A 14959-nucleotide genomic window follows, 5' to 3' on the forward strand; every position below is an offset into this window, starting at 1 on the left:
GGATTTAGAGGGTTAATATGTTGTGGGGTTGTTAACCAATGTCATAAAACAACATGTGTACTACTGTTTCATGAGAAACTATTTGTTCTGTAAGCCTTCTTCTGACGTACAGTAAAATATAAGTAAATAAATAAATAAATGGTATTGTTTTCCTGATTTCCTTTTTGTCGTTTTCTTTATCAGTGTATAGGAATCCAATGGATTTTTGTAAGTTTATTTTGTATCCTGCTACTCTGCTGAATCTTTCTATTATTTCCAGTAGTTTTCTCGTGGAGTCTTTAGGGTTTTGTATGTATAGTATCATATCATCCGAAACAGGGACAGTTTACCTTCTTCATTACCAATTTGGATGCCCTTTATTTCTTTTTCTTGCCTTATTCCTCTAGCTGGGACTTTGAGCACAATGTGAAATAGCAGTGATGATAAAGGGCATCCTTGTCTTGTTCCTGTTCTCAAGGGGAATGTTTTCAGCTTCTCTGCTTTAAGAATGATGTTGGCCATTGGATTTTCAAAGATGCCCTTTATTATGTTGAGAAGTTTACCTTCTATACCTATTTGAGAGTTCTTTTTTTAATCAGGAATGGGTATTGGACTTTGTCGAATGCCTTTTCTGCGTCAATTGAGATGATCATTTGACTCTTTTCTTTCCTTTTGTTTATGTAGTGGATTACCTTGATTGCTTATCTAATGTTGAACCATCCTTGCATACCTGGTATGAATCCTACTTGGTCATGGTGTATTATTTTCTTGATATGATGCTGAATTCTATTGGCTAGAATTTTTTGGAGAATTTTTGCGTCTATATTCATGAGAGATACTCGTCTGTAATTTTCTTTTATGTGGCATCTTTGACTGGTTTTGGTATCCGGGTTATGGGGGCTTCATGGAATGAATTCGGAAGTATCCCTTCGTTTCCTATGTTCTGAAATAGTTTGAGTAGTACTGGTGTAAGCTCTTCTCTGAATGTTTGGTAGAATTCTCCAGTGAAGCCATCTGGGCCAGGGCTTTTTTTGTTGGCAGTTTTTGTATCACCTTTTCAATCTCTTCTCTTGTTATGGGTCTGTTCAGATTTTCCAACATCACTTTGTGTCAGTTTGGGTAGGCAGTGTGTTTCTAGAAATTTATCCATTTCCTTTAGGTTTTCAAATTTGTTGGAGTGTGGTTTTTCATAATACTCTGTTATGATCCTTTTTATTTCAGTTGAGTCTGTTGTAATGTCCCCCATTTCATTTTTTATTTGAGTTATTTATGTCCTCTCCTGTTTTTCTTTTGTCAGTTTGGCCAGTGGTTTGTCCATCCTTTTAAAGAACCAACTTTTGGTGTCATTGATAGTTTCTATTGTTTTTCTATTCCCTATTTCATTTATTTCTCCTCTGAAATTTATTATTTCCTCTCTTCTGGTGTTTGTGGGATTTTTTTTTTTTTTTTTTTTTTTGCTGTTCTCTATTTTTTCGAGTTGTGAGGTTAATGTTTTGGATTTGTTCCTTTTTTCTTTTTCAATATGCCCATCTATTGTTATAAATTGTTCTCTGAGGACTGCCTTTGTTGTGCCCCAAAGGTTTTGGTATTATGTGTTTTCATTCTTGTTTGATTCTAGGAATCTTTTGATTCCATCTCTGGTTTCTTCTGTTACTCAGTGGTTTGTAAGCAGGGTGTTATTCAGTTTCCATGTAATTTGATTTTTTTCCTTAGTCTTCCTGTTGTTAATTTCTACCTTGATGGCATTGTGGTCAGAGAAGATACTTTGTATTCTTCTCAATGTTTTGGTTTTTTGTTAAGGGTTGCTTTGTGGCCTAAGATGTGGTCTATTCTGGAGAACGTTCCATGTGCGTTGGAAGAGTTTGCAGCTGTTGGTGGAGTGTTCTATATATGTCTACGAGGTCAAGTTGACTGATTGTACCCTTTAGGTCTTCTGTATCTTTGTTGAGTTTCTTTCTAGGTGTTCTGTGCTTTACCAAGATTGATGTGTTGAAGTCTCCTACTATTATTATGGAACTGTCAGTTTCTCTTTTCAGTGTTGTTAGAGTTTGTTTTATGTATTTTGGAGCCCTGTCATTGGGTGCATAGCTGTTTATTATGGTTATGTCTTCATGATGGATCGTCCCCTTAATCATTATATAGTGTCCTTCTTTGTCTTTTATGGTGGATTTTGTTTTAAAGTCTATTTTATCTGAGATTAGTATTGCCACTCCTGCTCTTTTTTGGTAGCTGTTTGCTTGATATATATTTTTCCATCCTTTGATTTTTAATAAATTTATGCCTTTGTTTCTAAGGTGTGTCTCTTATAGACAGCATATTGATGGATCCTGTTTTTGTAATCCATGCTGTCACTGTCCATCTCTTTATGGGTGCATTTAGGCCATTTAAATTCAGTGTAATTATTGGTAGTTGTGAGTTTATTGCTGTCATTTTGTAGTGCTTTTTTGTGTTGTTGACATTTTCTTTGTTCCTCTTACTCTCCTGTGCTGAATTCATTTTGTTTGTGGATTTTTTTTTCATTTCTTTTGTTTTTATAGCTTTTGTGTTTATTGAGACTTTATGTTTTTCCTCTTTATTTTCATGAGTAGGTTTGTTAACTTTCTTTGTGGTTACCGTGAAATTTACTTGTATCTTTCTAAGTTTGAAGCAGTCGATTATTACTTGGTATCACCTTGCCTTCTTCTCCATTAGAAGGTTCTATACCTACACCGTTTATTCCCTCTTTTGTTGTTTTGATGCTGTTGTCATTTACAGATTAACTTCTCTGGTTCCCTGTTGTAATTTTTTTGGTTTTAGATAGTTCTTGAGAATTCATCTCCTAAGTTAATATCTTGCTGGTACGATCCTGCATCCCAGATTCAGCCTGTGGTCTGATGTTTTTTGTTCTCAGTCTGAACGACCCCCTTTAATAATTCTTGTAAGTTTGGTTTGGTTTTTACATAGTCCCTTAATTTCTTTTTATCTGGAAATGTCCTAATTTCACCATCATATTTGAATGACAGTTTTGCAGGATATATTATTCTTGGCCTGCAATTTTTTTTCATTCAAGGTTTTATATGTGTCATCTCATTGCCTTCTTGCCTGCATGGTTTCTGCCAAATAATCCGAGTTTCATAGTATTGTTTCTCCTCTCTTTGTGACTTTTCTTTTTTCTTGAGTTGCTCTCAGGATTCTTTGTCTTTGGTTTTAGGGAATGTGATTATGATATGCCTTGGTGATTTTCTTTAGGGGTCTACCCTATATGGGGTTCGTTGAGCTTCTTGGATGGTCAGCTTTTCACCTTTCATGATATTGGGGAAGTTTCCTGTCAGCAGTTCTTCAATGATCCTCTCTGTGTTTTCTGTTTTCTCCCCCTGTTCTGTAACTCTGATCACACGTAAATTTTTGCTTTCGATCATACCCGATATAATCTCAGGGTTTCTTCATTTTTAGTCATTCTTTTTTCTGATTCTTCTTGAAACAGAGTTGTATCCAAGTGTTTGTCTTCAATTTCACTGATCCTGTCTTCCACTGTTTCAAACCTGCTCCTCAGCCCTTCTATGACACTGTCCACTTCTGAAATCTTGTTGTTTATCTTTTGGATTTCTAGTTGTTGTTTTTGTATGATTTCTAGTTGTGAATTTATTTTAGCATTTTCCTCCTGTATTATTTTCCTGAATTCTTTCATTTTTTGTCTGTATTATTAATGAATTTATCTGTCATTTCCACGAATTTGTCTATTTTTTCCTCATTTTTGTCTGTTTTTTGCTTCAACTGTTGGATAGCTCTGAATATTAGAGATTTGAATTACCTATCAGGTAGTTCTAGTTACTTTTCTTCTACTCGAAAGTCAACTGGTGTTTTATTTTAGATGCCTGTTGGAAACATCCTGTACCTTTTTTTTAAATACGTTTTAATATTGTCTGTTGTCTTTGGGACATTCAGTGGTTCCTTTCCTCTTTTATCAGCTGTAGATTTGTTTTTCCTGATTTTTTTAAATTTGGTAATACCTGAGCAGGTGGGCCGTGAGTTCTTTGTTGTTTGCTCATTTGTGGGCACGATACTTTTCACCTCCTTCTCCAATGGGTAGGGTCATTTGCTCAGGTATGGTACTTCAGGGCAGGTCCAGCTGAAGGGGAGTTGCGGGGATGGGTTGTTTGTGGCATGTAGTAGGGCTGACGGGGCTGACAGTGTGGTCTGGGAATCAGTGCAAGGCAGGTTCCTGTAGGCCTTGCCTGTGCTGCTTGAGGATGTGATGTTCAGTGCATGGTGCAGGTAGGCAGGAAGGAAGGGGGAGCTTGTGATGTGTGGAGCTAAGATAGGTATGGGAAAGAGGAGAGTGAGGAGAGAGAAACAGGAGCCTAAAACAAACAAAAGACTGCTAAGGGGGCTTGCTGTTGGAGTGGAGAGATGAGAAATGGAGAAAAGCAAAAAGGATGGGGAGGCAGGGAGATGGTTATTCGCTAACCAGATAGTAGACAAGAATTATCTTAGGTGAAGGGAAGAACAACACACACTACAGGAGAAGTCAGCACAACTGGACTAAATCAAAGCTAAGAAGTTTCCTGAATACAACCAAATACTTCAAGGGACAAAGTAGCGGGGGGGGGGGGTCTGGGAATTTTGTTTTCAGGGGACATCTAGGTCAACTGGTATAACAAAGTTTATTAAGAAAATGTTCTGCATCCTACTTTGGTGAGTGGCGTCTGAGGTCTTAAATGCTAGCAGGCAGCCATCTAAGATGCATCAATTTTTCCCAGCCCACCTGGAGTAAAGGAGAATGAATAACACTAAAGACACAAATAAAATATTAGCCCAAGAGCTAGAAAGGGCCACATAAACTAGAGACTGCATCAGCCTGAGACCAGAACAGCTAGATGGTGCCTGGTTACCATCAGTGACTGCCCTGACAGGGAACACAACAGAGAGTCCCTGATCGAGCAGGAGAAAAGTGGGGTGCAGAACTCAAATTCTAGTAAAAAGACCAGACTTAATGGTCTGACTGAGACTGGAGGAACCTCATAAAGCATGACCCCTGGACTCTCTGTCAACTCAGAACTAAAACATTCCCAAGGCCAACTCTTCAGACAAAGATTAGAGTGGACTATGGGTCATAAAGTGATACTTGTGAAGAGGGTGGTTCTTAGCTCAAGTAGATACATGAGATTAAATGGGCAGCTCCTGTCCGGAGGTGAGATGAGAAGGCAGAGAGGGTTAGGAGCTGGTTGAAAGAACACAGGAAATCAGGTGTTGAAAGGAGGAGTATGCTGTCACAGTATAGGGAGAGCAACCAGGGTCACATAACAATGTATATATAAATTTTTGTATGAGATACTAACTTGAATTGTAAACTTTCACTAAAAGTACAACTATAATATAAACAAAAAAGAAAAAAATAAAAATTAGAGGAAAAAGACAAAACCCCCAGGGATCCCACCAGTCTGGCTGTGAAGACTGGGGAAGTGGCTCCCAGGCCGTGAAGTACAGCCTGTTTAGAAGGGGTAGAGGTGTTATACAGCACCAGGTGTTCAGGAGACGAGAAGAGAAGGTAAGAATAGAGAGATGAGAAACTGAGAAATGAAGAAAGACAAAAAGGAAAAAAGAGAAAGAAGAAATGCCCCCAGGGATCCCACTGTGCAGCTGCACAGACTGGGGGAGTAGCTCCCAAGCTGCACAGTAGAGCACGGCTATAAGGGGCTCCCAAGCAAAGAAAAGAAAAAGAAAAGTAACAAACAAACAGAACAAATCAAAACAAACAAACAAAAAATCCCTGGAGAACCCTTCAGCGTGGCGGCACAGACCAGGAAGCAGTTCCACAGTCAAGTAGTGTTTCACAGCCTTTCAAGAAGAAGCAAAGATGGCACATGGAGCCAGGTATTTGAGAGAAAGGAAAGGGAGGTGGTGAGAGGTATGGAAGTAAGCAGAAGAAGTGGAAAAAAGCAACACCAGCAACCAACAGATGGCACTCAGGGAGCTCGCCAGTGTGGGGGGGTGGAACATGTGGCACAGGGCTGAAGCCTGTGCCTCCCTCCAAGAGACTGTGGTCGCAGGAAGTAGAGGAGGCCGAGTTGGGGTGAAGAAGGGTAGGGCATGGGAAAGCTTGTATCGCTGGTTACTGGTTGTTCTGTCTACTTCTGGGAGCTCCATGAAGCTGCTTTCCTGTATGCCCTGTTTTCCGATCTCCAACAGGAGTCCAAGACGGCGAATCTGTGCTGTGTTAGCTGATATAGGACTTCTGTTTGTAACTCTCATTGCTCTCCATTTTCTGTCAATTTCTTATTCCATTCAGTGCTTGGCTTAGTTCTTTATCTCTTCATTTGATGCTTAGGATTACAGGATTGACGTTTGTCTCTGTTTGAATTAGTTTTGGGGATCTTTTTTGTAGAGGGATGGCATGGTGCTTCTGTCTATAGTGCCATGTTGCCTGGAAGTCCAAAGGGGTAATCTTGATAGATTTTCTTGAAGGACACAGAACGATCACTGAGTTTATCATGAAAAAGTTTTAAGAAAATTGAAAACTGCATTGGTGAGAAAAAGCCAGGAAAGTTGCACTGAGGAATTTTTTTCCCTCATGACAATGCACCTGCTTATTCTTTGAGGGTAACAAGGGCCGTCGTATGAGAGTTTCATTGGAAAATTTTACCCTATCCACCCTACAGCCCTGATATTACCCCTTCAGACTTCTTTTTGTTCCAAAAACTCAAAGAACATTTACAAGGAACACGATTTGAGTCCCTCGAGGATGCCAAACCAGCCATTTTGAAGTGGTGTAAATCAAAAAGCACAGAATTCTTTGGTGAAGGGTTACAGAGATTGAAACACCACCTTCAGAAGTGTATAGACATAGACGGAGTATATATCGAGAAACAATAGCTTCACATTTTGGTAGTTTTGTTTGATAAAGGTTTCTATGATTTTGTAGCAATACTTTTTGACTTACCCTCCTATTTGTGTAAAACATAATAGGGATATTTCAGGCATGGTGAGGGGTGAGAGCAGTGGGGGAATGAAGGGAGCATTTTAGGAATTTCCAACATCGTTACAACCTTCTCATTTGGGTGGGTAGGTCTAATATAACCATCAGCTTCCATGCGACCCAGGTAGTCCTTGGCACTGTGGACATTCTGGATGGTAGCCTGGATGGAGCCTCCAGATTTCCAGACACTAACTGTTTCATAAAAGGAGATGATGTTGAAGTAGTTGTTGGCCCACAGGTCACTGAGGATCACATTCACAGTCTTCTTTGTGAGATATGGATGAAGTGAAGGATATGGGGCAAGAATTGGGGTCTATGAGATCAAAGGCTCTTTATATAGAAGGCAATAAAGTCTACATATTGTGTAGTTTTAAGACCCTCTGACTCCGGCACGCTGTGATTCTAAGATTAAAGGACTAAAGGTTCTGTATTTCCAGAGCTTCATGCTCCAAAGTCTAGAACTGCACTGTTCAATATGGTAGCTGATAGCCACATGTAGCTATTTAAATTTAAATGTAGATGGCGAGGCCAAGATAGTGGAATAGTCAGATGCTTCCTGTCTTCCCTCTTACAACAAAGACCCAAAAAAGAAGCGAATTAGATATATATGACAATTTAGGAACCCTAATCATCAAAGACAAAGCTGAAGAATTGGACTGAGTGGCAGGTGGAAGGAGATATAATTCAAAAACAGTGAAACGGGGAATTATGGATCTCAGGATTGCCAGCGTCTTCCTAGGTGAATCTATGCAGCACACTCAGGTTGAGGCAAGCAACAACACCCCAAGCCACCCTATCTGGTGCAACCAAGGAGCAGTGAATATGCACACATCTCCAGAACCAAACAGGAGCGCAACCAGACCTGCGAAAGATAAGTGCAAGCTCCCAACCTACTGTGTACCTTTCCTCCACCAGAGCTCCACAGTAAAGGAGCTATCCCTTCCCCCTACCCATCCTCCTTTCCGCTCCAACACCAGTCTTGCGGCATTCAATAATGTCATGCCCCCTAAGCCAGGACCTCACAGCTGGGTCCAGAGGCTCCAGCTCCTTCTCCCAGCCACAGGTGTAGGGAGTCCATGGACTTGCAGAACCCTTCACCTCTGCCCCAGTGGCATCATTAGGACAACACTTGGGCAGGGCATCCACCTGAAGCCCATTTTCACTTATATCACCCAAGTGGGAGGTGCAGATTTGTGATGTTCAACAATGCTCCACCCCCTAAGAAGGAGCCTCACCAACCCACACCAGGGGCCTCAGGGCCAGTGGTGTCACCCACTCCATCTAGCCGCCCACAACAGGGTTCTGAGAATTACTGGAGCCTCTTAATCCTTCCAGCCAATGGCACTGGGCACACAGGGACTGGCTGCACTACCCCCCCCCCACTACACACTCTAGTGAACAGGAGCATGCTTTCCATCCAGGCACCCAGAGGCAGCGAACAGGATCCTGCTTTGCCACACATATCTCTTCCCACTGCAACCAGAGAACTTTGTCTGCTCAGAACATCTCCAAGCAGCTCTGCCCACCTAGACTATAGGTGACACTCTCCGCACCACACACTCGGTGACAGAAGACCCAGGTACCTGCACCTCAAATAACCACACCCCCTCAAGAACAGTGAACAGACTCCTGGGCTTACATACCTAGTAGTTGCTCCGACCACCTGGAGACAGGAGATGAGATCTTCGACAATGCCAATGAGTCGAGTTACACACATGACCAGCCTACTTGGAAGTAGCAAAACAAAACAAAAATACAGGATGCAGTAAACAAAAATACAGTAAATAAATACAATAACTTATTGATACCTCAGAAACAACAGTCAATATCAAATCACATAAAAAAGCAGGACAAGACGCCTCCAGCAAGCAACCACAATAAAGAACCTGAAAACATTATGGAGGAAGATAAGGCAATGGAATTACCTGATAAAGAATTCAAAAGACTAATATACAGAGCTCTCCAAGAGACCAGGTAGGAGATCATGCAAAACACAGACCAAACGAAGGAACACAGAGACAAAGCAAGAGAAGAACTCAGGAAAACAATACAAGAATAAAACGACAGAATAAACAGGCTGCTAGAAACAATATAGAAACAGCAACTAGAAATCCAAAAGATTAACAATAAAATTTCAGAATTAAACAACTTAGTAGAAAGTCATAGGAGCAGAATTGAGACAATAGAAGTCAGAATTAGTGAGATGAAGATAAATCCCTTGACACCAATTTATTTGAGAAAAAAATCAGAAAAAAGAAAGAAAAAAAATGAAGAAAGCCTAAGAATTATGTGGAATACTATTAAGAGGGAAACACTACAAGTGATCAGAGTACCAGAAGAGGAGGAGATAATGGAGAACACAGAGAGAATTGTTGAAGATCTCCTGGCAGAAAACTTCCCTAATATCATGAAAAAAAGAAAAGATATCTATACAAGAAGCTCAACAAACCCCGTACAGATAGATCCCAAAAGAAAGTCACCAAGACGTATCATAACAGCTCAGATTACTCAGCAGAAACCATGCAGGCAATAGGATGACATATATAAAGCCTTGAAGAAAAAAATTGCCAGCCAAGAACGATATATCCAGCAAAATTATCTCTCAAATACAATGGGGAAATTAGGTCATTTCCAGATAAACGGAAGTTAAGGGAATTTGTAAAAACCAGACCAAAATTACAAGAAATATTAAAGGGAGTCCTCCAATTAGAGAACCAACAACATCAGACAGCAATTCAAGAATAGGACACAGGGCAGATCAACCAGATATCAACCCAGAAAGGGAGTTCACAAAAACAAATCAAAGCTAAAAGACTGAAAATAGGGAACCAGAGACGTCAATATGTAAATGATGATGACATCAAAACAAAAAAGAGGAAATAAACAATGTAGTCATAGAACTTCCATACTTCCATATGGAAAGGAAGTCTAGGCGATATCAAAAAATAAAAGACTGGTTTAAACTCAGAAAGATAAAGGTAAATGTCAAGGTAACCACAAAGGAAGCCAACAAACCTACCTATCAAAAAAAAAAAAAAAGAAGAAGAAAAACATAAAAATTCAGCAAATACTAAACCAACAATAAAGAAAGAGATGAAAAGAAAATACGCAAAAAGAATTCAGCACAGAAAATTAAGCAGAACAAAGAAACCATCATCACCACAAAAAAAGCATCAAAATGGCTGCAGTAAAGTCATAAATATATCAATAATTACATTGAATGTAAATGCCAAAATGCAACAGTAAAGAGAGAGACAGTGGCAGAATGGATTAAAAAAAACTTGATCCATCTATATGTTGTCTACAGAGACACACCTTAGACACAAAGACATAAACAAACTAAAACTCAAAGGATGCAAAAAATATATCAAGCAAACAACAACAAACTAGAGCAGGAGTGGCGATATTAATCTCCAATAAAATAGACTTTAAAGTAAAATCCACTGTAAAGGATAAAGAAAGACACTACATAAAGATTAAAGGATCAATACTCCAGGAAGACATAACCATAATAGATGTATACACACCCAATGACAGGGCTCCAAAATACATAAAACAAACTCTAACAGCATTAAAAAAAGAAATAGACAGCTACACAGTAATAGTAGGAGACATGAACACACCACTTTTGGTGAAGGACAGAACATCTAGAAAGAAATTCAATAAAGATATGGATAATCTAAATGCCACAACCAACCAACTTGACCTCATAGACATATACTGAACACTCCACCCAACAGTAGCTAAGTATACATTCTTTTCCAATGCACATGGACATTCTCCAGGATAGACCACATTTTAGGCCACTAAGCAAGCATTAACAGAATCCAAAACATCAAAATAACACAAAGCATCTTTTCTGAGCATAATGCCATAAAAGTAGAAATCACAGCAAGGAGAAAAATCAGATACATGGAAACTGAAAAACACCTTGCTTAAAAACTACTGGGTTATAGAAGAAATCAAAGATAGAATTAAAAAATTCATAGAATCAAATGAGAATGAAAACATATCTTACCAAAATCATTGAGACAGAGCAAAAGCAGTACTTAGAGGTTAATTTATAGCAATAAATGCACACATCGAAAAAGAAGAAAGGGCCAAAATCGAAACACTAACCCTACAACTCAAACAAATATAAAGAGAGAAGCAAAAGCCCTCATGCACAAGAAGAAAGGAAATAATAAAGATTAGAGCAGAAACAAATGAAATAGAGAATAGAAAAACAATTGAAAGACTCAACATGACCAAAAGTTGATTCTTTGAAAACATCAACAAAAATGGACAAACCATTGGTCAAACTGACAAAACAAAAACAGGAGAGGGAGGAAGCAAAAACCCGAATAAGAAATAAGTGATATCACAACAGATCCAACTGAAATAAAAAGGATCATAACAGAATACTATAAAAATTGTACTCCAACAAATTTGAAAACCTAGAGGAAATAGACAAATTTCTAGAAATACACTACCTACCTAAACTAACACAAACAGGTAGAAAAACTAAACATACCCATAACAAAAGAGATTGAAGAGGTAATAAAAAAAACTCCCAACAAAAAAAGCCCTGTCTCAGACAGCTTCACTGGGGAATTCTACCAAACGTTCAGAGTAGAGCTAACACTAATAATACTTGTCATGGGTTGAATTACGCCCCCCCCCCAAAAATGTGTGTATCAATTTGGCTGGGCCATGATTCCAGGTATTGTGTGATCTTCCTATATGTTGTAAATCCTGCCTCTATGATGTTAATGAGGGAGGATAGGCGGCAGTTGTGTTAGTAAGGCAGGGCTCAATCTACAAGATTGGATTGTGTCCTGAGGCAATCTCTTGAGATATAAAAGAGATAAGCGAGCAGAGAGATGGGGACCTCATACCATCAAGAAATCAGTGCCAGGAGCAGAGTGTGTCCTTTGGACCTGGGGTCCCTGCGTGGAGAAGCTCCTAGTCTGGGGGAATATTGATGAGAAGGCTGACAGAGATAGAAAGATTTTCCCTGGAGCTAATGCCCTGAATTTGGACTTTTAGCCTACTTTACTGTGATGAAATAGACTTCTCTTTGTTAAAGCCATCCACTTGTGGTATTTCTGTTGTAGCAGCACTAGATGACTAAGACACTACTTAAGCTATTTCAGAGCATAGAAAAGGAAGGAATACTCCCAAACTCATTCTACGAAGCCAGCATAATCGTGATACCAAAGCCAGGCAAAGACACCACAAAAAAAAGAAAACTACAGACCAATATCCTTCATGAACATAGATGCAAAAATTCTCATCAAAATTCTAGCCAATAGAATTCAACAGTATACCATACATCATGATCAAGTGGGATTCATACCAGGTGTGATGGTTAAGATTGCATGTCAACTTGACTAGGCCATGATTCTCAGTGTTTTGGCAGTTGTATAATGCTGTGATCACTTCCCTGTTGAAATTTGGTATGTGATCACCCCCATGATGGAGTCTGCTGATTGGTACTGGTGGGCACGTGGCCTGTGGCAGCTGACCACCCCGTCAGCCTTCATCTCTCTGCCCTCCACTGGCTACATCTTTCCTCCTCACCTTGCCAAAGTTTTTGGCTTGTTCCAGACCCACCAGCTGCCTCTTGTCATCTCACCTCCAGTTCTTGGGACTTCAGCTAGCAGCTTACCTGTTGATCTTGGTATTCGTCAATCCTCAAAGCCTGCAAGCAAGAGTCCTGCTTCCCGACCTGCTGATCTTGGGTTTGCCAGCCCCTGCAGCTACGTGAATCAGGAGAAACCTTGCGGTCTTGCCTGCTGATCTTGGAATTCGCCGACCTTCACAGCCTATGAGCGGAAGCCTTGCTCTCTGACCTGCTGATCTTGGGTTCCCCAGCTTCTGCAGCTGCGTGAATTGGGAGAGGCCTTTACCCTGATCCACTGACTTGGGATGTTCTAGCCTCTACAATCGAGTGAGCTGTTTCCTTGATATAAATCTCTCTCTGCATATATTTATACACTTTACTGGTTTTGCTTCTCTAGAGAACTCAGCCTAAGACACAAAGTATGCAGGGATGGTTCAACATTAGAAAATCAATCAATGTAATCCACCACATAAATAAAATGAAAGAAAAGAACCACATGATCTTGTCAATCAACACAGAAAAGGCATTTGACAAAGTCCAACACTCATTCCGGATTAAAACTCTTAGTAAAATAGGAAGAGAAGGAAAATTTCTCTACATAATAGGGCATTTATACAAAGCCAACAACCAAAATCATTCTAAATGGAGAGACTGAAAGCATTCCCCTTGAGAAAGGGAACCAGACAAGGATGCCCTATATCATCACTCTTACTCAACATTGTGACGGAAGTCCTAGCTGGAGAAATAAGGCAAGAAAAAGAAATAAAAGGGTATCCAAATTGGTAAGGAAGAGGTAAAACTATCCCTATTCGCAGATGATATGATCTTATATACAGAAAACACCAAAGAATCCACAAGAAAGCCACTGGAACTGATAGAAGATTTCAGCAAGGTATCAGGATACAGGATTAACATACAAAAATCAGTTGGATTCCTCTACACCGACAAAGAAAGCTTCGAGAAGGAAATCACCAAATCATACCATTTACAATAACCACCAAGAAGAAAAGTGCTTAGGAATAAATCTAACCAGGGACGTAAAAGACCTATAGAAAGAAAACTACAAAACACTACTGCAGAAAAGCAAAAGAGAACTACATAAGTGGAAAAACATACAATGCTCACGAATAGGAAGACTCAACACTGTGAAAATATCAGTTCTACCCAAAGCAATCTACAGATACATTGCAATCCCGATCCAAATTTCAAGGCATTCTTTAATGAGATGGAGGAACAAATCACCAACTTTATATGGAAAGGGAAGAGGTCCTGGAGAAATAAAGCATTACTGAAGAAGAAGAACAAAGTGGAAGGCCTCACACTGGCTGATTTTAGAATCTATTATACAGCCACTGTAGTCAAAACAGCCTGGTACTTGTACAACAACAGACACAGAGACCACTGGAACAGAATTGAGAACCCAGACGTAAATCTATCTATGAGCAGCTAATATTTGACAAAAGCCCAAAGTCCATTAAATGGGGGAAAAGACAGCCTCTTTAACAAATGGTACTGGTATAACTGGATGTCCATCTGTAAAAAAATTGAAACAAGAGCCATACCTCACACCATACACAAAAACTAATTCAAAATAGATCAAAGACCTAAATATAAAACATAAAATGATAAAGGAGCTGGAAGAAAAAAATAGGGACAATGCTAGGGTCCCTAATATACAGCATAAATAGGATATAAACCATAACTAACAATGCACAAACACCAGAAGAGAAACTAGGTAACTGGGAGCTCCTAAAAATTAAATACTTGTGCTCATCAAAAGACTACACCAAAAGAGTAAAAAGAACACCTACAGACTGGGGAAATTTTTGGGCTACGACGTATCCGACAAGAGTCTAGTCTCTAAAATCTACAAGACACTTCCACTCCTCAACAACAAAAAGACAAATAATCCAATTAAAAAATGGGCAAAGGACATGAACAGACACGTCACCAAAGAAGACATTCAGGCGGCTAACAGACACATAAGGAAATGCTCTCGATCATTAGCCATTAGAAAAATGTAAATCAAAACTACACTGAGATACCATCTCACCCGGACGATACTGGCACTAATCCAAAAAAAACACAAAATAACAAATATTGGAGATGTTGCTGGGAGATCGGAACTCTTATGCACTGCTGGTGGGAATGTAAAATGGTACAACCATTTTGGAAAACGATATGGTGCTTCCTTAAAAAGCTAAAAACAGAAACATCATACTATCCAGCAATCCCACTCCTAGGAATATACCCTAGAGAAATAAGAGTCATCATACGAATAGACATATGCACTTTTCACAATAGCAAAAAGATGGAAACAACCTAAATGCCCATCAACAGATGAATGGATAAACAAATTATGGTACCTCCACACAATAGAATACTATGCAATGATAAAGAACAATGATGAATTCCTGAAA

At 39.4% G+C, this 14959-nt stretch overlaps 1 protein-coding gene across 1 annotated transcript in view; it reads right to left on the reverse strand.

Moving 5' to 3' along the window:
* Positions 1 to 14959, reverse strand: part of ITIH6 (inter-alpha-trypsin inhibitor heavy chain family member 6) — a 66284-nt gene that overhangs the window by 31167 nt on the left and 20158 nt on the right. Inside the window, 2 exon segments of the mRNA XM_004389129.1 lie at positions 7002 to 7004; positions 7037 to 7196. Coding sequence (XP_004389186.1) covers positions 7002 to 7004; positions 7037 to 7196 — 163 coding nt within the window.

This window comes from Trichechus manatus, unplaced genomic scaffold (genome assembly GCF_000243295.1).
Source record: "Trichechus manatus latirostris isolate Lorelei unplaced genomic scaffold, TriManLat1.0 scaffold00233, whole genome shotgun sequence".
Classification (NCBI taxonomy): Eukaryota; Metazoa; Chordata; class Mammalia; order Sirenia; family Trichechidae; genus Trichechus; species Trichechus manatus.